At 45.8% G+C, this 21,180-nt stretch overlaps 1 protein-coding gene across 2 annotated transcripts in view; it reads left to right on the top strand.

Annotated features, from left to right (window-relative positions):
- The window catches only part of LOC138287510 (prostaglandin F synthase 1-like), a 546,660-nt gene that overhangs the window by 181,362 nt on the left and 344,118 nt on the right, over positions 1-21,180 (top strand). Inside the window, exon 4 of one of the 2 annotated variants that reach the window (XM_069227976.1) lies at positions 7,062-7,139. The exons of the other annotated variant lie outside the window; for it this stretch is intronic. Within the exon in view, the coding sequence (XP_069084077.1) occupies positions 7,062-7,139 (78 nt within the window). The remainder of the gene's footprint in view (positions 1-7,061; positions 7,140-21,180) is intronic. 2 annotated transcript variants of the gene reach the window in all.

Here is a 21,180-nt window from a genome sequence, read left to right as displayed (position 1 = left end):
TTTGTCATCCTCAATTCAAATTATAAAATGCTCAGGGAAAATCCTAGCTTCTCCCAAGTGGTCCATCACAACCAGAATGGCTTTATCCCCTGTAGAAATTTTTCCTGCACCTGAGGAGGCTGTACTGACATCTTGAAGCGGCCACCTGCCTTGCCTCTGCTAGCTTCATTACGTTTAGACGTTGATAAGGCCTTTGGCACCCTACAATTGGACTATCTTTTAGACGTCCTAGGGCTTTTCAGTTCCGGGGTTCAATACTTCCTGAGCAACCAGACTCAGACAATACACTTGGGAATCTTTCAATCTTGCACCACGACTTTAGAGAAAGGGGTACTATTTGGCTCTCCATTGAGCCCTACACTTTTCAACATTTTTGTAGCCCATCTAGCTCAAGTGGTAAGATTATGTGGCTTTGAAGTCATCTCATATGCAGATGACATGCAATTGATCATCTCCATGGGTCCTAATCCAGAATCCACAAAAAGTAGATTTAGGGATTGCATGAGGAAATTTGCTTCCTGGATGTCCCTGAATTGCCTTCAGCTGAACAGTGACAAAACAGAGATCCTGCTGCTCGGCAAGGCCCACGCATACTGGTTGGGTGATTGGTGAGAATCCAAACTGGGCGTGACTCCTCACCCTAAAAAGGTGGTAAAAATACTTGGCATCCTGACTGATAAGAAGCTCTCTATTTAAGAGCAGGTAGGTTCCACCTCTGCTGTCTGCTTTGGAATTGTGTGCACGCTCCAAGTTGTTTTTCAGTGGTTACCACTACAAACTAGAAGAACTCTTGCTTTCACACTTATTTTAAGCCATGTGGACTATGGCAATGCTCTTTTGCTAGCAGCAAATGAACTGCTACTATACAAGTTACAAGTGGTTCCGAATACTGCTGTCCATCTGGTTCGTAAACTTATTCCCCGCTCTCCATCAGAGCCCACTCTAAAACATCTTCACTGGATTCCGGTGAGGAATCATTCCATATTTAAATTCCTGTCCCAGGTAAAGAAATCTTTGTCTAGTAAGGGCCCTGCAAATCTTCAAAATAAACTCCCCCCATACCTTCCTGAAATAAATCTCAGATCGAAATTCCAATTCTCGATTCGCCCTCAGCATATACATGTAGTCAAATATGGTAGTCGATCTTTTTACTACCTTGACCCCCACCAGTGGAATAGACTGCCTTTGTACATTCAGTCTTGCTTGGTCTTTGCCTGCTTTAAAAAGCTTCATAAGAACTGCCTCTTCTGATTCTATTACTCTCCTGTTCTACCTATATTTGTGCTCCAGCGCTGAGATACCTATACTAAGTGTAACATAATATAACATAACATAACATACCATAACATAACATAGCATAACATCTGCCTCATAAAGATGATAAGGATGCTCAAATACCCATGGTTACCTGCTCTACCTTAGTCAGAGGCTTAACTGCATGTGAAACAGGCAGGTTTTCACAGCTTTCCGGGGGCTAAAAGACTAGGCGTGGCTTTTATATCAAGAGGTTGGAAATTCCAGGCTTTGGTGGTACCGATCACAAAGCTCCTTCCACCCCAAGAATCTCTGTTGAATCTAGGGTTAACATTTGTAGACATTGCTGATCATAAGGTCCTTGCTGGAATATACCAGTTGAAACAATTTCTACAGAAAAATCAGGTCACAAAACATGCACCACTTTGTAGGTGATGCATAAGGCTTTGAAAGTGATTCTCAGCCTGACTGGAAGCCAATAAGGTTTCCTTGTGGCAGTTGAGGCCACCTGAAATTTGGGAATTTTCAGCAGCAAACTTGCAGCTGCATTCTGTATAAATAGTTTGAAGTTTGTTCAATAACTGATGTTCCATATTTAAGTATAAGCTGTTGCAGTAGTCTAATTTCTCAGGAACCAACAGCTGTTTTCTGTAGGTCAGGAGGGATGTAGGGAAGAATCTTTTTTATGATTTTTAAGGAGTAAAAAGCAGAGGAAACGATTGAATTAACAGAATATGTCAGTTTGTCGTTGATTAGAACTCCCTGGTTTCATGTTTTCCTGACTGGGGTAGGAAGTGCAACCAATTATTGTGGCCACCATGACAGGGTCCAAAAGAAGGTTTGATTACCAAATAGCAGATCCTCCATCTTCCTAGAATTTAATTACAGACAGTTATTGTTCATCCATCCACTGACAGCCAACATGCAGTCGTGGAGCCTGGACCCTGTCTTGTTATCGTTGCTGGCCAGGAAGACAACAATTTGAGTGCTGTCCGTGTATGATGTAAGAGAAAATCCAAAGCACCTCATAAGTTCAGCAAGGGAAGTTACATAAACATTAAACACGGTTGGACTAAGCGAGAACCCTTGAGGGGGCCTGCATGGTAAGGAAAAGGAGTGAGGTACAAATTTGCCTGAAGCTACTGACTGTTCACGGCCAAAGAGGAAGGAGCTTAACAACTCTAGTGCTGTTCCTTTGATCCCAACCTTAGCGAGACGGTTCAATAGCAGCCTGTGATTAACCGTATTGAACGCTGCCGATAGATTAAGTAGGATCTGTGCCACTCTTCTTACTTGGTCAAGTGAAAGTCTTATTTTCTCGGTGGCTTTGACAAGTGCTGTCTGTACTATGTCCAGATCTGAATCCAAACTGCGTTGGATCCAGAAGAGAATTATTTTCGATGTGTTTAGCTAATTGTTTGTTCATGATCTTTTCCACTATTTTAGCAGGCATGGGTAGTCTTGAAATGGGCTGATAACTATTGGGATCCAAGGCATTGAGGTTGGGTTTTTTGATTAGAGGAAGCAGTGAGGCTCGCTTCCACTGGGTAAGGAAGTATCCGACTTTGAACATGTGTGCAAGTATTTCAGTAAGCCTGGATGCAGTCCTTTCTGGGACTAAGTTATTGACTCTTGGGGGACAGGGATCGTATGGAAATCCACACTTGGTAGATTTAATAAGTTCAACTACCTCCTCCTTTGAGGGAGGAATAAACTTTCCCAGAGGGTCCTTCTTGGAATAGATGGGGAAGTCCGTATCTCCACAAACTAGGGGGGGGGGGGGGGGGGCGCTGGTGGAGAACCTGTTATAAACTTCTTTCACTTTCCATTGAAAAAAGTCTGATAAAGTGTTACAGAAGTCTTTGGTTTTACCTGCCACTTTATCAGTCAGGAGTGCTGTCACTTTGGCTACTGTCTGAAATAGTTCTTTAGTGGAGTTTTTTTTCAGATGGAGGATTTTACTTTTAAAATCATAGGTTCATACTCCGCCAGATATTCCTTTTTTTAATTTTCTCCAAGTCATTATAATCTTACCTCCAAATTCTTTCCTGTTTCCTGCAGCTTTGTTTAAGCTTTCTAAAACCCTCCAAGTACCAGGGGAGAGGGTGTTTGCCTTTCTGGAGATTAACTACTCTCACTGGCGTCAGCATGTTGACAGCAGCATTCAGCCAGTTGGAATAGTTCCAGATGGATTTATCAATGTCATCTGAGCACACAGGAGGGATTCCTTGGGAGCTAATCCAAATTATTTGGGTTGTTCTTTATGCATGCATGAATGGATAATATAGGATTAGAGCCTCTACTCGTTTGGTCTGGTTGTTTGCCAATGACCTCAAATAAAATGGCCTTATGATCAGACCAAGTTAACAGAAAAACCTCTATGTTAGTTAGGGAATCATTATTAGTGAATATTCCATCCAGAACATGCCCTGCTTGATGACTAAACTCAGAAGCCCTCATTGAGAGGTCGAGGCCAGACATCGTTTCAGCAAGCGCTGTGGTATAAATATTTTTATGTGACTCAAAGTGAAAAGTAAAGTACCCTAGTATTGTATAATCATTGGAGAGAATGTTCGCCTCTAGTTGGTTGCTGATATTCTGGGCGGACTTCATTCTCGGTCCAGAAGGTCGATATAATAATCTTTTAAAAAATCTGGCTATAAGGTAATTCTATGGAAATGGCAATAGGTTCACACAGAGATGACTGCATGTTCCTTGTTGAGGGCCCAACGCTCTTCCCTTGCAAAATGCTTCCTTACTATTTTCTGGGAATCGAAACAGGCAGGAGGACTGGAGCAAGGCGCGATCCGAGCACCGAAGGGCACAGACGGGTTTGCCTTTGGCATGCCAGCAGTATGTCCGCTGTGTAGATACGCTCTCCTATCCTGTAAATAGCCGGCCATTGAAGGGGGCCTGACAAGGGGCATTACTACTGCTCTATCCAGAAATGAACGGGAAAATCAAAATGCATACCGGGGTTCAGCCACCTCTGAATCCTGTTAAGTTAAAACCAAATGAAAACAACAGTAAGAACAGAAATCATAAAACAATTTAAAACAGGAATAGAACCCTTCAAATATGGTGTCCAAGCTGAACGGGAGCTAGGCACCTCCCAAAATATGGCAGCAGATGTGCCTACAAGAAACCGAAATTGGGCTCAGACAGTGCAGCAGAGCCTCAAGCACACTCTCTCGCATTCTGTAAATAACTCGCCATTGAAGGGGGGGGCGTTACAAGGGGCATGGCTACCTCCCTATGCAGCGTGAGCCAGAAATGAGTGAGAAAATCAAAATGCAAACCGGGGTCCAGCAACCCCTGAATACTGTTATAGGCTTCCCTGGCCCAGAAGACTACTGGTAAATTAAAACCAAATTAAAACAACAGTGAGAAAAGAAATCATAAAACAATTTTAAACAGGGATAGAACCCTCCAAATATGGAGCCCAAGCCAAACGGGAACCAGGCATCTCCCAAAATATGGCAGCAGATGTGCCTAGAGGGAATGAAAGTGGGCTCAGACAAGTGCAGCAGAGTGTGGTTTTCAAGGTGGAAATTGAGGTCACAAAGGAGGATGAGAGAGCTGGAGGTGAGCATCAATGCAGCAATAAAGTCTGTGATGGTGGTTCTGACATTGCATCTGGGTTTGGGAGATTAGAAGAGCAGGGCTCCAGCCCAGTGTTGCTTATGAAGGACCAGAGCTACTCAATTTTTTTAATCTGTTGTTATTTCTGGGGAAACGTTCAGTTTTTAACATCACTTCTCTGGCTGATTCTTGATTGTAACTGAGCTGACACCTCCAGACTCTTGCACCCAATCAGGGTCAGAAAATACTGGGGGCGGCTTCTTCGCAATGGCGAAGGAGCACCGCCCCCCCAGGCTGAGCCAGCATCAGAAAAATAAAATGATAGTTTACTATTGTTTTATTTTTCTGATGTTGGCTCAGCTAGCATGTGAAGGGACGGGCGGGGCTGGGCCATGGGGGGGGCAAGGAGGGTGAGTAAAGTGCACCTAAGTGCACATGTGTGTTTGGCCGGCCGTCTCAGGCTAGCCAAACACACATGCACAATTAGGTTTCTCCAAACCAGCTGTGTTGCACAACCGAGCTGGAGGAACTGCACAGACCCCAGGGCACTGTCTGAGCGGCAGAACAAGCCCCTCAGACCAATCCTAGCACTGCTTTCATGCTAGGTTTAGCATGAAAGCAGCGATAGGATTGCTGGAGAGCCTGTGCTGGTGTCCCAGTGAATGAGGAGTGACCAGCGAGGCGGCAGGAGATTGCGGCATTTTAGTGAGAAGTATGTTTATTTTATTTTATGTTTTTTTTCAAGCCCCCACCCCGACCCCTCTCCTTGAGATTTGCGGCCCGCACCGCTGGAAAATACTGAAGTCCCTTTGTTGTCTAGATCAGTGGTTCCCAACCTTTTAACTTCTGTGGACCCCCACTTTATCATTACTGGAACCTGGGGACCCCCACTGAATCATTATTGGAACCTGGGGACCCCCCCTCTGAGTCATTATTGAAAGCTGGGGACCTAATCTGTTAATATTATTTAATTTACTAAGCACTCGCGGACCCCCAGAGGAGGCTTCACGGACCCCCAGGGGTCCCTGGAACACAGGTTGGGAACCACTGGTCTAGATGCTTTCTAGAATAGAAAAGATGCTTTATACACACCACAGGCACTGGTTCGAGAGGGTAATTTAAACCATTCTTCTTTTAGGGTCTATAGTGGGACCTGAAAAGGGTGTCCCCAGCCCTTTCCCGACTCTTTGCCCTTGCCATGAGCCACTAACAGTAAGGCTGAGGGCCAGGGGCATGACTTTGGACATCCCACTCACTAACTGAACACATGCATTCTCTTCTTTGCTGACGACTTCCATATCTATGTCAGAGACCTTCAGGGGGACCACTCTGGTATCACTCCGTGTTTCGGGGACTTCTCTGCCACCTCTGTCTTACATATAAACTGTCAGAAATGTTGTGTCTTCCCCCTTCACCCAGACTCCATAGAGGGAGAGGTGGATCTGGGTGGTGAGAAGGAGGTCGGCTTCTGCTATCTTGGAATCAAGATTTACCATTCGGATCAGGATTTACTTGATGGAAATTTAACTTAGATGTTGTCTGCGCTTAGGTCCCAAATATCGTTCTGGAGAGTGGTATAGTTCATTCCCATGGGGCGTATAACTCTCTTCAAGACGATGGTCCTACCCCACCTCCTATATTACTTTGCTAAACTCCTCATACTCCTTACACAAAAATTCATCCAAGTCCCGGATACGCTCCTAGATTAGCTCATCTGACACAATGAGCCCTCCTATTGGACATCAGGTTTTTACTCGAACTTCATTTGTTATGGTACAAATACACTCTTACATCACTGGAATGATTTTCTTGTGATGGTGTAAACTTCTTGTGAATGTATATACTACTCCAATACTGTGTCTTTCTACGCTGTTGCTTTTGATTGTCATGTATGGCCTCAACCAAATGCCAAAAAAGCTGGTTGAAATGTGACTATATCTGTTTTTTTTAAACAGAGGCCCGCCCTCATACCAATGAAAGGCAGCAGAAGAGAAGTAGTCCTTTTACTAGGCCTCACTCCATGTTGGATAGGTGGGCTGATTTGAGTTATGAGCTGAAGTGGCCCTGAATGGTGGACTGAGGACTGAATCGAAAGAGGGGCAAAATAATTATTTGTGAGATTGCTTTATGAAATAGATGTTACACTATCTTTTAAATCTGATCAAGCTTTTATCTGAAGTTCTCAATTTCTGTTATGACGAACGTTTAATCATTTTGTTTTAAAGGCAGGGGAAGATCTGTGGCCTTTGGATGAAAATGGGAAAATTATTTATGCAGATGTTGACATTTGTAGGACTTGGGAGGTAGGTAACAGCTTGATTTCCATTTTTCTCTGTCTAATGTAGTATTAATTAGTTTGCTTAATCCTCTATGTTGCTTGTTCGTAATATAGATAATGGCACAATTTTTTTATTTTTAACATAGCAAAGAGATTACTTATTTGTTTAGTCTCTTTATAACTTACTAGGATGAGTTTTAGTTGTTGTAGATGCAGGATCCTGATGACTAGATGTACAAACCCATTTTGTTGATGCAAACTCTGAAATTCACAAAATGACATAGTTTGTGACTGCAAAATAGTGTCTATCCATGCACTAACATATTTTTGGAAATCTGAAAGGATGTTTGTGACTCATTCTGAATAGCAAACAGCAAAGGTGTGAAAAGGATGTCCCTCTCTAATTGTGGATGGATTGTAATGAAATGTGTCATTGGTTTGTGACCACAGTTGTGGTTGCAAACTGTTAAAAATGTACTGAACCTCACAGGAGGTTGTACCAAATCTTCATGGGGAAGCTGTCCGCACTTTTGTTTTTTTTAAACATATTTTATTGTGATTTAGATTTTCAATCGGTCAGTAGGCAAGTATATAAAACATCTTACAGTGTTACATGTAACAATTCGATTGGCCTACGTCTGCAGGATATCTGACCTTAAAGGTCCTACACAAGGAATCCCGAAATTACTACTAATCCTTAACATCCCTTCCGCGTCCCACCCCTAATCCCTCCCCCAAGGTGAGCGCAATGACGTGCTGTAATTCTTTTGGAGTAGCTGCGCGTGTCATAACAAGGTGTGATCATTTACCTAAAGCTAAGGGTAGTGCACTCTTTCTTTATCTACCTAGTCGTTCCCATTGATCAGGTCCCAGGGAGGGTCGCCTGCGGCCATAATTTCCTGCGTCATAATTGTCCCTTGGCCCGTGAGTCTGTTAGGAAGTTGATCCGGTCTGGGTTTCAGCCTTAAGAGTTTTGAGTGGCATCTCCCAGCCCTCTGCAACTTCTGGGGGTCTGATTCTTCTCTTGGCCTCTCAATGGAGAATATTCCCCTCGCTACCAGCCCATTTAGTCAACTCACTTTTCCACTGGGACGCTTTGGACCCTTTTGGGTTTTTCCAAGACATCACAATCTCTCCCCTTGCCAAGGAAAAGGCCAGAGCCTCAAATCTATCTGAAACTTTATTTTTAGCGGAATGTGGGAACCAACCTAATAGACAGTGACCCATTGTGCAAGGGATCTCTCTTTCTATGACCCGTGTCAAGGTTTGGTGCACCTCCGCCCAGAATGTTTCCAGCTGGGGACAGTCCCAGAACATGTGTTTGAATTCTACCCCTATCGAGCCACATCGTGGGCAGCTCTTGCTCTCTTTCCCGAAGTATTTGTTGATTCGTGCAGGTGTCAGGTATGCCTGATGGAGCACATAGAAATTTATGAGCTTGAATCTGGCATTCCGTGTCATTTTAGGGAGATCCCTCAGAATACGCCCCCATTCTTCGTCGGAGATATCCTTGTCCAGATCTTTCTCCCAAGTCTGTTTAAGACGGGTCAGGGGGACAGTTCTGTCTGCTCGCATCAAACCATAAAGGGTTGAGACTGCTTTGTGTTTGCCAGCAGAGGATGCCAGATATGAGCATCCAGCCTAGGCACTAGCCAAGGTGCCCCACATCGTTCAGGGCAAATTCCCCGGACTTTGTGAGTGCAGGAACACCATTAAACGCGTGCACTGTGCATAGGTCACTACCTATGTACAGCGTCACAATGGTAACTCCAAACATGGCCATGTAACATGTCTAAGATCATGGAATTGTCACCTCAATGCCATTCTGGCATTGGGGGGACAATTCCATGATCCCCGGGGTCTCTAGCATAGTACCCAGGTACTACCAAACTGCCTTTCCGGGATCTCCACTGCTGCTGCTGCTGCTGCCAACCCCTCAGACAGGTTTCTGCCCTCCTGGGGTCCAGGCAGCCCTGGCCCAGGAAGGCAGAACAAAGGATTTCCTCTGAGAGAGGGTGTAACAGCCTCTCCCTTTGGAAATAGGTGTGAAGGCTTGGGAGGAGTAGCCCATCTCTGCATAAGCCAGTCTACAGCGGTTCAGGGATCCCCTAGCCCTGCTCTGCTGCAAAACTGGACAAAGGAAAGGGGAGTGACCACTCCCCTGACCTGCACTTCCCAGGGGAGGTGCCCAGAGCTCCTCCAGTGTGTCCCAGACCTCTGCCATATTGGCAACAGAGATGTCTGTGGCACACTGGACTGCTCTGAGTGGCCAGTGCCAGCAGGTGAAATCAGAGGCTCCTTCTGATAGGCTCTTACCTCTCTTGGTAGCCAATCCTCCTTCTTAGGTAGCCAAACCTCCTTTTCTGGCTATTTAAGGTCTCTGCTTTGGGGATCTCACCAGATAACGAATGCAAGAGCTCACCAGAGTTCCTCTGCATCTCCCTCTTCACCTTCTACCAAAGGACCGACCGCTGACTGCTCAGGACGCCTGCAAAACCTCAACAAAGTAGCATGATGACTACTAGCAACCTTGTATCGCTTCATCCTGACGGCTTTCTCGACTGTTTCCAGGTGGTGCATGCTCTGAGGGTCGCCTGCCTCCTCTCTGCACCAGGAGCTCTGAAGAAATCTCCTGTGGGTCGACGGAATTTTCCCCCTGCAACCGCAGGCACCAAAAGACTGCATCACTGGTCCTCTGGGTCCCCTCTCAGCACGACGAGCGTGGTCCCTCGAACTCAGCAACTCTGTCCAAGTGACTCCCATAGGCCAGTGACTCTTCAGTCCAAGTTTGGTGGAGGTAAGTCCTTGCCTCCCCACGCTAGAATGCATTGCTGGGTACCGCGTGATTTGCAGCTGCTCCGGCTCCTGTGCACCCTTCCAGGATTTCCTTTGTGCACAGCAAAGCCTGGGTCCCCGACACTCCTTCCTGCAGTGCACAATCTTCTGAGTTGTCCTCCGCCATTGTGGGACTCCATTTTGTGACTTTGCATGGACTCCGGTTCATGCTTCTTCCAAGTGCCTGTTCAGGTATTTCTGCGGGTGCTGTCTGCTTCTGTGAGGGCTCCCTACGTTGCTGGGTGCCCCTTCTGTCTCCTCCTCCAAGTGGCGACATTCTGGTCCCTCCTGGGCTACAGCAGCACCCAAAAACCTCTACTGCGAACCTTGCAGCTAGAAAGGCTTTTTTGCTGTCTTTCTGCGTGGGAACACCTCTGCAAGCTTCATCGTAACGTGGGACATCCATTCTTCAAAGGAGAAGTTCCTAGTCCTCTTCTTTCTTGCAGAACTCCAAGCTTCTTAGAATCCTGTGGCAGCTTCCTTGCACCCTCAGCTGGCATTTCCTGGGCTCCTGCCCACTCTCGACACTGTCGCGATTATTGGACTTGGTCCCCTTATCTTACAGGTACTCAGGTCCAGAAATCCACTGTTATTGCATTGCTGGTGTTTGTTCTTCCTGCAGAATCCCCCTATCACGACTTCTGTGCTCTCTGAGGGTAGTAGGTGCACTTTACACCTACCTTTCAGGGTCTTGGCGTGGGCTGTTTTTCTAACCCTCACTGTTTTCTTACAGTCCCAGCGACCCTCTACAAGCTCACATAGGTTTGGGGTCCATTCGTGGTTTGCATTCCACTTTTGGACTATATGGTTTGTATTGCCCCTATACCTATGTGCTCCTATTGCAATCTATTGTAACTTTACACTGTTTGCATTACTTTTCTTGCTATTACCTGCATAATTTTGGTTTGTGTACATATATCTTGTGTATATATCTTATCCTCATACTAAGGGTACTCACTGATATACTTTTGGCATATTGTCATAAAAAAAAGAACCTTTATTTTTAGTACTTCTATGTATTGTGTTTTCTTATGATATTGTGCATATGACACCAGTGGTATAGTAGGAGCTTTACATGTCTCCTAGTTCAGCTTAAGCTGCTTTGCCATAACTACCTTCTATCAGCCTAAGCTGCTAGAAACACCCCTTCTACACTAATAAGGGATAACTGGACCTGGCACAAGGTGTAAGTACCTCTGGTACTCACTACAAGCCAGGCCAGCCTCCTACATTGGTTGTGCAGCGGTGGGATAAGTACTTGTAACTACTTACCAATTTGTCATTGTGTACTTTTCATAAGAGAATAATATACAAAACAAGTTCAGTGTATGTACACCTAACCAAAAAGTTTTACAAAGTACTGAAAAGTATTCTAAAACTTCTAAAAGTTTCTAAAAAATTAGAAGAAGTTTTTTCTCTGTTCATTAAAAAGTTCTGAAACTTTTTCTTCCTTCTCACTATTTCTAAACCCTTTACTATCATGTCTGTAGAAGACTCTACTCTTAAATTGGTCAATACTACTTATGACAATTTAAATTACAAGAGCCTAAGGAGTCTCTGCTTAGATAGAGGTTTAGTGATAGGAAAGAACCCTACAAAAGAGTTTCTATTTAACATGCTTATTGTGAATGATGAGTCCCAAGCAGGCACTTCAAATGAGAGGTTAATAGAAGGTTCCCATTCTGACTCAGGGGATCTCCTTGAGGGAGGTGGGGAGGGTTCTGAACCAGATCTTGCCCCTAGCAGGACACCTAGTAATGTTGGTAGTAATGGAGGTTCCCATCATAGTAGGGGAGTCTTTATTCCTGGAGGCCAAGTTATTAGGGTTCAGTCAGTTAGGGACAGATCCCCCTCTGTTGTTTCCAATTTATCTTCTGTGTCCAAGCATTACCAACCCACCCACCCTGAAGACAATATGTTAGAAAGGGAACTCAAAAAGTTGAGAGTTGAAGAGACCAGACTGAAGCTTAAACAGCAACAGCTGGCCTTAGATAGGGAATCCTTAGACCTGGAGAAGGAGAGGCGGAGATTGGGGTTAGGACCCCATGGTGGCAGCAACAGCAGTATTCCTGATAGTAATCCTGTTAGAGAGCATGATTCCAGGAATCTGCACAAGATAGTCGCCCCTTACAAGGAGGGGGTTGACATCAACAAGTGGTTTGCTGCACTTGAGAGGGCCTGTATGGTACAGGGGGTCCCTCAAAGGCAGTGGGCTGCTATATTGTGGCTATCTTTCACTGGAAAGGGTAGGGATAGGCTCCTTACTGTTAGAGAAAGTGATGCTAACAATTTTGCAGTTTTGAAGGATGCACTCTTGGATGGATTTGGCTTAACCACTGAACAATACAGGATTAAGTTCAGAGACACCAGAAAAGAGTCCTCACAAGACTGGATAGACTTTGTTGACTGTTCAGTGAAGGCCTTGGAAGGGTGCTTACATGGCAGTAAAGTTTCTAATTATGAAAGCCTGTATAATCGTATTCTGAGAGAGCATATTCTGAATAACTGTGTGTCTGACTTGTTACACCAATATCTAGTAGACTCAGATCTGTCCTCTCCCCAAGAACTGGGAAAGAAGGCAGACAAATGGGTCAGAACAAGAGTGAACAGAAAAGTTCATACAGGGGGTGACAAGGATGGCAAGAAGAAGGATGGTAAGTCTTCTGACAAGGGTGGGGACAAACGTAAAACTGAGTCTTCATCAGGCCCACAAAAATCCTCTGGTGGGGGTGGTGGGTCCAAATCCTCTTCAAATCAACCTAAAAAGCCTTGTTGTTATTTGTGTAAAGTCAAAGGCCATTGGACAACTGATGCCAGTTGTCCAAAGAAACACACAAAACCTCCCACTACCACAACCCCTACTGCAAATTCTAGTGCCCCTAGTAATAGCAGTGGTGGTGGGAGCAAACCTACTAATAGCCAATCCAAGGGAGTAGCTGGGCTCACTTTTGGTAATTTAGTTGGGGTTGCTCTTGTTAGGGAGACCACAGAGGCTGTGTTAGTCTCTGAAGGTGCCATTGATTTGGCCACCTTGGTTGCTTGTCCCCTTAAAATGGATGAGTACAAGCAACTTCCCCTAATAAATGGTGCAGAGGTTCAGGCCTACAGGGACACAGGTGCCAGTGTTACCATGGTGATAGAGAAACTGGTGCTGTTGCGCCGCGTGGTGCGGCGCGAGCCGAGCATTCGGCTCGCGCCGCGCAGCGCGTTCTCAGGACGCGGCGCGCCCCGAGTCTTCTTTGTACAGCGCGAGGCCCCAGATATTATTTTGGGCCTCGCTCTGCCTTCTGTGGTGTCCCTGTTCTCCCCTGACCCCTCCTTACCTGTTTCTTTTTCTTTCTTCTTCTACTTTTTCTTCTTTACCTTTTCGAGGCATTTTTTGTCCTTTCTTTATGTCTTTCCCCCTTCCCATGTTACCTTTTTCTTCCCAGCATTCCTTGGTCCCTATTTTCTATGGTTCCTGTTCTATTCTATCCTATGTACTTTTTCCCTATCTAAAATGGTGTCTTTTTACTTCCTGTTGGTCACTTCCTGTTTCTTGGTATATAAGGGCTCTGTTTTCTCCCTTTCCTTGCACTGCATCACTTTCTGCTCAGATTGTGTCTTCGCTCCTGATTCTTAGCCTTCGGTTCTGAATCTTTTCAATTTTGCATTTACCTGCATTTTGTTCCTGTTTGATTCCTGGTTTTGTTTTCGTTTCAGGAATCCATTTTTTGGAGGTTTTTTCCCCTTTATTGGGGTTTTTTCCCTCTGGCACTAATTCTAAAGGGCACGGTCTGTTCTTGGCGTTTCCACTGCCTGCAGCACCGTGGCTACTAGAAAGAGTCGCCCCTTTCTGGGCCAAAGCCGAACCCTCAAGACCTACGCCACTAGATCTGCGGTTTCCAGGCGCCAGCAGCACGTGAGTCGTGACAGAATGCAGCGCCAAACCATTCCGACATCTTCTGATACTATGGATGACACAGTGGCGGCGGCTGCAGATCCTGATTCATCTTTTTTGACTACTATTCAACAACAAGCTCAGGAATTGCAACAATTGCGCAACGAGAATGCGGTCTTACGACAGGCTTTGGCCCTCCGCAGTGGCGATGTTCCGACTATCTCCGCCTCAACGCCTCGCTTCTCTGGTGAACCAACTAAACTGCGTGAATTCCTGGATGCATTAACGGTTTACTTCGCCTTCAGACCTAGCCAATTCTCTCATGACAGGACAAAGGTGGGATATCTTATTAGTGCATTATCCGGTCCTGCCTTGGCCTGGGCAACCCCGATGGTGTCATCCAACGATCCAGTATTGTCGGACTATTCTGCCTTCGTGACCCGCTTCAAACAAATGTTTAGTCGCCCAGGATTGGAAGCCTCGGCAGAGGAAGCATTATGTGATATCCAGCAAGGTTCCCAGGATGTCCTCCGATATATTACACGTTTCCGTCAATTAGCGGCAGAGACCACTTGGGTGGAGCGTACCCTGGTAACTTTGTTTCGCAGAGGACTTAAGGAAGAAATTAAGGATGAATTAGTACATTCCACCAGAGTTGAAGATCTTCGTGGCCTCATGGATCAAGCACTTTCCATCGAGTATCGTCTTCAAGAACGACGAATGGAGAAGAGAAGGAGTAGAGGAGCGTCTCAGCCAAGCTCTTCACGGATGTATCCACCTCATCCTGAGGAATCTCGTCCTCCTGCTAAAGATATAGAAGGGGAACCCATGCAAGTGGATACTGCTCGAGGGCCACTCTCTGCTAGTGAGAAGGAAGACAGACGGAAGAAGGGATTGTGCCTCTACTGAGGTTCTGCTGGTCACCTGCTTCGTACATGTCCTGTACGTCCACCTAGACCCTTGGGAAACGCCACCTCCCGTCCTCTGTAAGAAGGGAGGGGACGGGATCATCGGCTATACCTTCTATCAGCTCATTCAACGACAATACAACTTACTTGTTCGTGTTACCAGTCATATTACAACTACCTGATGGCCGCCAAGAAAGAACTATGGCATTATTGGATTGTGGTGCTAGTGGTATATACATGGATATGACATGGGCCACTCATCTGCAAATTCCCACTCAACCCAAAGACATTCCTGAACAAGTACACACCGTGGATGGATCTTTAATATCCTCAGGTCCAGTCGATACTACGACCTTGATGTTAAATTTACAGTTTGGTAATCATCAAGAACACCTCTCTTTTGATCTCATCTCATCTCCCAACCATACCATTATTCTCGGAATTCCATGGTTTACTAGACATAACCCATATGTGAACTGGGTAACCCGGACAATTTCTTTATCCTCACAGTTTTGTCAAGAAAATTGCTTTGCTTCCGATAAATATTGGTCACCAAACAGATTAACACCTATGAAGAGTACTACGGAGTATTCCATCAACACTGTCCAAGGGGTTCCTGAACATTATTTAGAGTTCCAAGACGTGTTTCAAAAACCATCCAGACCTGTATTACCTCCACATCGAGAGTACGATTGTGCTATTCCTTTGGAACCTGGAACAGTCGTTCCCTTTGGGAGGATGTATTCTCTCACGGAACCTGAAAAGGAAGTTCTTAAGGAGTATCTGGAGGAAAATGTACAGGGTGGTCTCATTGTTCCATCATCTTCTCCAGCAGGGGCTCCTCTCTTTTTTGTACCTAAGAAGACCAAAGATCTTCGTCCTTGCATAGACTTTCGAGGCCTAAACAAGATAACTATAAAGGATCGTTATCCTTTGCCCCTCATTAAGGATATTTTAGAGGCAGTCAGAGGGGCTCAACGTTTTACCAAGTTGGATCTTCGGGGAGCTTACCACCTTTTACGTATAAAAGAAGGAGACGAGTGGAAAACAGCATTCAGGACACCGTTCGGTCATTTTGAATATAAAGTCATGCCCTTTGGTCTTACGAACGCTCCTGCTATATTTCAAAGGTTTATGGACTCAATATTTTCCGATCTCTTGAACCAGACACTCGTAATCTACTTGGACGACATCCTTATTTTTTCCAGACACCCCGAACTCCATTCTTCTCATGTGAAACAAGTCCTTCACAGACTCCGAGCACATCAACTATTCTGTAAACCCGAAAAGTGTGAGTTCGATAAGACGGAAGTCAAATATCTGGGTTATCATTTAAGTTCCACCGGCATAGCTATGGACCTAGAAAAGGTACAAGCAATTCTAGAGTGGCCTTCTCCCTCTTCTATCAAAGAAACACAATGTTTCCTAGGATTAGCAAATTTTTACCGACAGTTCATTCAAGACTTTGCTAAACAGACCAGCCATATAACCCATACCTTAAAGAAGGAAAATCTAAAGCAGGGGTTTGTCTGGACCAAGGCGGCTGAAACAGCTTTTCAAGAATTAAAGAAGGCATTCACTCAAGCTCCCATCTTGAGACATCCAGATACCAATAAACAGTTTATCGTAGTTACCGATGCTTCCGAAAAAGCTATTGGAGCAGTCTTGCTTCAACTTCAAGAAGATGATGGTCTTGAACATCCTGTTTTCTATTTGTCCCATATTCTCTCTTCAGCTGAACAACATTACTCTGTACTAGAAAGAGAGTTGTTAGCTCTGAAGACAGCCTGCATCGAATGGAGACAGTTTCTGATGGGATCCAAGGAGCCTTTCGAGGTGAGAACAGATCACCGTAATCTGCAATGTCTACGTAATTTTGTATGCCAAAATAGTCGCCAGGCGCGTTGGGCCTTTTTCTTTAGTCAGTATGACTTTTACATCACCTATATCCCTGGATCTCAAAACATTCTGGCTGATGCTCTGTCTCGACGCTATCCAGATTGTACTCCTTCCCCATCTCAGTTTCTACTGGAGCCTAGTAAGATCATTGGAGTTGCTCAATCTTTTCTGGATGAGGTACAACTGGAGTATTCCAGCCTGTCTAATAGCGAAATAGAGAAATTAAGAACCTTTTTATGCAAGAAAGAAGGATTCTTTTTTCATCAGAAGCTGTTATTCCTCCCTACTAACAGAGTGCGAGACAAAGCATTACAGATGTGCCATGATTCACCGGTTGCTGGACATAGAGGTATTAAGGCCACACAAGAACTTCTTTCGCGATCTTTCTGGTGGACTACCTGGAAATCAGATGTCGAAAGATATGTTCAGGCTTGTCCCATATGTGCCCAAGTCAAGATTCCCCGTAGCAGACCTGCAGGATTACTACAGCCTTTGCCAGTTCCACCAACGCCATGGCATACTATTTCCACTGACTTTATGTGTTCACTTCCGCCATCAGCTGGAAACCAGGTTATCATGGTCACTGTTGATTCTTTCACTAAGATGGCCCACTTTACTGCTCTAAAGAAATTACCAACATCCCAAGAATTGAGCCAGATATTTATCGACCATATTTTCCGTCTCCATGGACTTCCACATACCATTGTGTCTGACAGGGGTCCCCAGTATATTTCCCGGTTTTGGAAACATTTTTGCAAGACACTGAATATCAATATAGCACTATCATCCGGTTTCCATCCTCAGACCAATGGACAAACTGAGCGTTTGAATCAAGGACTAGAACAATACCTTCGTTGTTTTTGTAATTCCACCCAAAGCAACTGGAACACTTATCTTCCTATTGCTGAATATTCCTACAACAATTCTGTCCATAGTGCCTCCAAGGTCACTCCCTTTTTCTGTTCCTATGGCTATCATCCGACCTCTTTTCCTACTGCTCCTCAATCTACCTCTCCTCTGTAGGAGGCTGGACTGGCTTGTAGTGAGTACCAAGGGGTACTTGCACCTTGCACCAGGCCCAGTTATCCCTTATTAGTGTATAGGGTGTCTAGCAGCTTAGGCTGATAGATAATGGTAGCTTAGCAGAGCAGCTTAGGCTGAACTAGGAGACGTGTGAAGCTACTACAGTACCACTTAGTGTCATGTGCACAATATCATAAGAAAACACAATACACAGTTATACTAAAAATAAAGGTACTTTATTTTTATGACAATATGCCAAAGTATCTTAGAGTGTACCCTCAGTGAGAGGATAGGAAATATACACAAGATATATATACACAATAGCAAAAATATGCAGTATAGTCTTAGAAAACAGTGCAAACAATGTATAGTTACAATAGGATGCAATGGGGAAACATAGGGATAGGGGCAACACAAACCATATACTCCAAAAGTGGAATGCGAACCACGAATGGACCCCAAACCTATGTGACCTTGTAGAGGGTCGCTGGGACTATTAGAAAATAGTGAGAGTTAGAAAAATAACCCTCCCCAAGACCCTGAAAAGTGAGTGCAAAGTGCACCAAAGTTCCCCTAAGGACAAAATAGTCGTGTTAGAGGGAAAGTGCAAGGAAAACACAAATCAGCAATGCAACAACGATGGATTCCTGACTGAGGGTACCTGTGGAACAAGGGGACCAAGTCCAAAAGTCACAAGCAGCTCGGAGATGGGCAGATGCCCAAGAAATGCCAGCGGTTGGTGCAAAGAAGCTCTTACTAGGCTGAAGAACTGTGAATACTGCAGGAACGACAAGGGCTAGAGACTTCCCCTTTGGAGGATGGATCCCCCACGCCTTGGAGAGTCGTGCAGAAGTGTTTTCCCGCCGGATGGACGCCAACAAGCCTTGCTACACGCAAATCGTGCGTTTGGCGTTTTTGGACGCTGCTGGGGCCCAGGAGGGACCAGGAGGTCGCAAATTGGACCTGCAGAGAGAGGGGACGTCGAGCAAGACAAAGAGACCTCACTGAAGCAGGTAGCACCCAGAGAAGTGCCAGAAACAGGCACTACGAGGATGCGTGAAACGGTGCTCGCTGAAGTTGCACAAAGGAGTCCCACGTCGCCGGAGACCAACTTAGAAAGTCGTGCAATGCAGGTTAGAGTGCCGTGGACCCAGGCTTGGCTGTGCACGAAGGATTTCCGCCGGAAGTGCACAGGGGCCGGAGTAGCTTGCAAAGTCGCGGTTCCCAGCAATGCAGCCCAGCGAGGTGAGGCAAGGACTTACCTCCACCAAACTTGGGCTGAAGAGTCACTGGACTGTGGGGGTTACTTGGACGTGTCGCTGGATTCGAGGGATCTCGCTCGTCGTGCTGAGAGGAGACCCAAGGGACCGGTAATGCAGCTTTTTGGTGCCTGCGGTTGCAGGGGGAAGATTCCGTCGACCCACGGGAGATTTCTTCGGAGCTTCTGGTGCAGAGAGGAGGCAGACTACCCCCACAGCATGCACAAGCAGGAAAACAGTCGAGAAGGCGGCAGGATCAGCGTTACAGAGTTGCAGTAGTCGTCTTTGCTACTATGTTGCAGGTTTGCAGGCTTCCAGCGCAGTCAGCGGTCGATTCCTTATCAGAAGGTGAAGAGGGAGATGCAGAGGAACTCGGCTGAGCTCATGCATTCGTTATCTAAAGTTTCCCCAGAGACAGAGACCCTAAATAGCCAGAAAAGAGGGTTTGGCTACCTAGGAGAGAGGAAAGGCTACTAACACCTGAAGGAGCCTATCAGCAGGAGTCTCTGACGTCACCTGGTGGCACTGGCCACTCAGAGCAGTCCAGTGTGCCAGCAGCACCTCTGTTTCCAAGATGGCAGAGGTCTGGAGCACACTGGAGGAGCGCTGGACACCTCCCAGGGGAGGTGCAGGTCAGGGGAGTGGTCACTCCCCTTTCCTTTGTCCAGTTTCGCGCCAGAGCAGGGGCTAAGGGGTCCCTGAACCGGTGTAGACTGGCTTATGCAGAATTGGGCACATCTGTGCCCAACAAAGCATTTCCAGAGGCTGGGGGAGGCTACTCCTCCCCTGCCTTCACACCATTTTCCAAAGGGAGAGGGTGTCACACCCTCTCTCAGAGGAAGTTCTTTGTTCTGCCATCCTGGGCCAGGCCTGGCTGGACCCCAGGAGGGCAGCTGCCTGTCTGAGGGGTTGGCAGCAGCAGCAGCTGCAGAGAAACCCCAGGAAGGGCAGTCTGGCAGTACCAGGGTCTGTGCTACAGACCACTGGGATCATGGAATTGTACCAACCATGCCAGGATGGCATAGAGGGGGCAATTCCATGATCATAGACATGTTACATGGCCATATTCGGAGTTACCATGGTGAAGCTACATATAGGTAGTGACCTATATGTAGTGCACGCGTGTAATGGTGTCCCCGCACTCACAAAGTTCAGTGAATTGGCTCTGAACAATGTGGGGGCACCTTGGCTAGTGCCAGGGTGCCCTCACACTAAGTAACTTTGCACCTAACCTTTACCAGGTAAAGGTTAGACATATAGGTGACTTATTAGTTACTTAAGTGCAGTGTAAAATGGCTGTGAAATAACGTGGACGTTATTTCACTCAGGCTGCAGTGGCAGGCCTGTGTAAGATTTGTCAGAGCTCCCTATGGGTGGCAAAAGAAATGCTGCAGCCCATAGGGATCTCCTGGAACCCCAATACCCTGGGTACCTCAGTACCATATACTAGGGAATTATAAGGGTGTTCCAGTAAGCCAATGTAAATTGGTTAAAATGGTCACTAGCCTGTCAGTGACAATTTGAAAGTAATGAGAGAGCATAACCACTGAGGTTCTGGTTAGCAGAGCCTCAGTGAGACAGTTAGGCACCACACAGGGAACATATACATGCACACCTATGAGCACTGGGGCCCTGTGTGACAGGGTCCCAGTGACACATACATATAGGCCACAAACCTATGAGCACTGGGGTCCTGACCAGCATGATCCCAGTGACACATAACAAACATACTGAAAACATAGTGTTTTCACTATGAGCACTGAGGCCTGGCAATCAGGATCCCAGTGAGACAGTGAAAACAGTGACAAACACCCTGACATACACTCACAAACAGGCCAAAAGTGGGGGTAACAAGGCTAGAAAGAGGCTACCTTCTCACACAACCCCCCGCCAAACGAAGGACAATAAGGCTAACCTTGGCCAGTTGAGACTTTATTGTCTAAGTGGTGATAAGTAGAGAGTAGCTCTGCAATAGACTGGTTACTCCCTTTATCATCCACTATATGGTTACTTCCCTGTGGGGATGTAAACCACCCTGTTTGAAGTTTTTTAGCTAAGCAACAATGTGAAGATGTATTTTCAGAGTTTCTATCAGTAAGTTTTAGTTTAGAGCAGTGGGAATTGTCCACTGAACCTATTTGTAGTGATGGAAATGCCAGACAGGGATGCTGTCTCAGAAAAGCCATAGCTGGGCAAAAACTTTGTCCATCTGGCTGGAAGAGAGAACAGGGATGCTGTTTCTCTTGAGTTGGAGCAGGGCAG

The sequence above is a fragment of the Pleurodeles waltl genome, chromosome 4_1, assembly GCF_031143425.1.
Source record: "Pleurodeles waltl isolate 20211129_DDA chromosome 4_1, aPleWal1.hap1.20221129, whole genome shotgun sequence".
Lineage (NCBI taxonomy): Eukaryota > Metazoa > Chordata > Amphibia > Caudata > Salamandridae > Pleurodeles > Pleurodeles waltl.
This window is presented reverse-complemented; position numbering and strand designations above follow the sequence as displayed.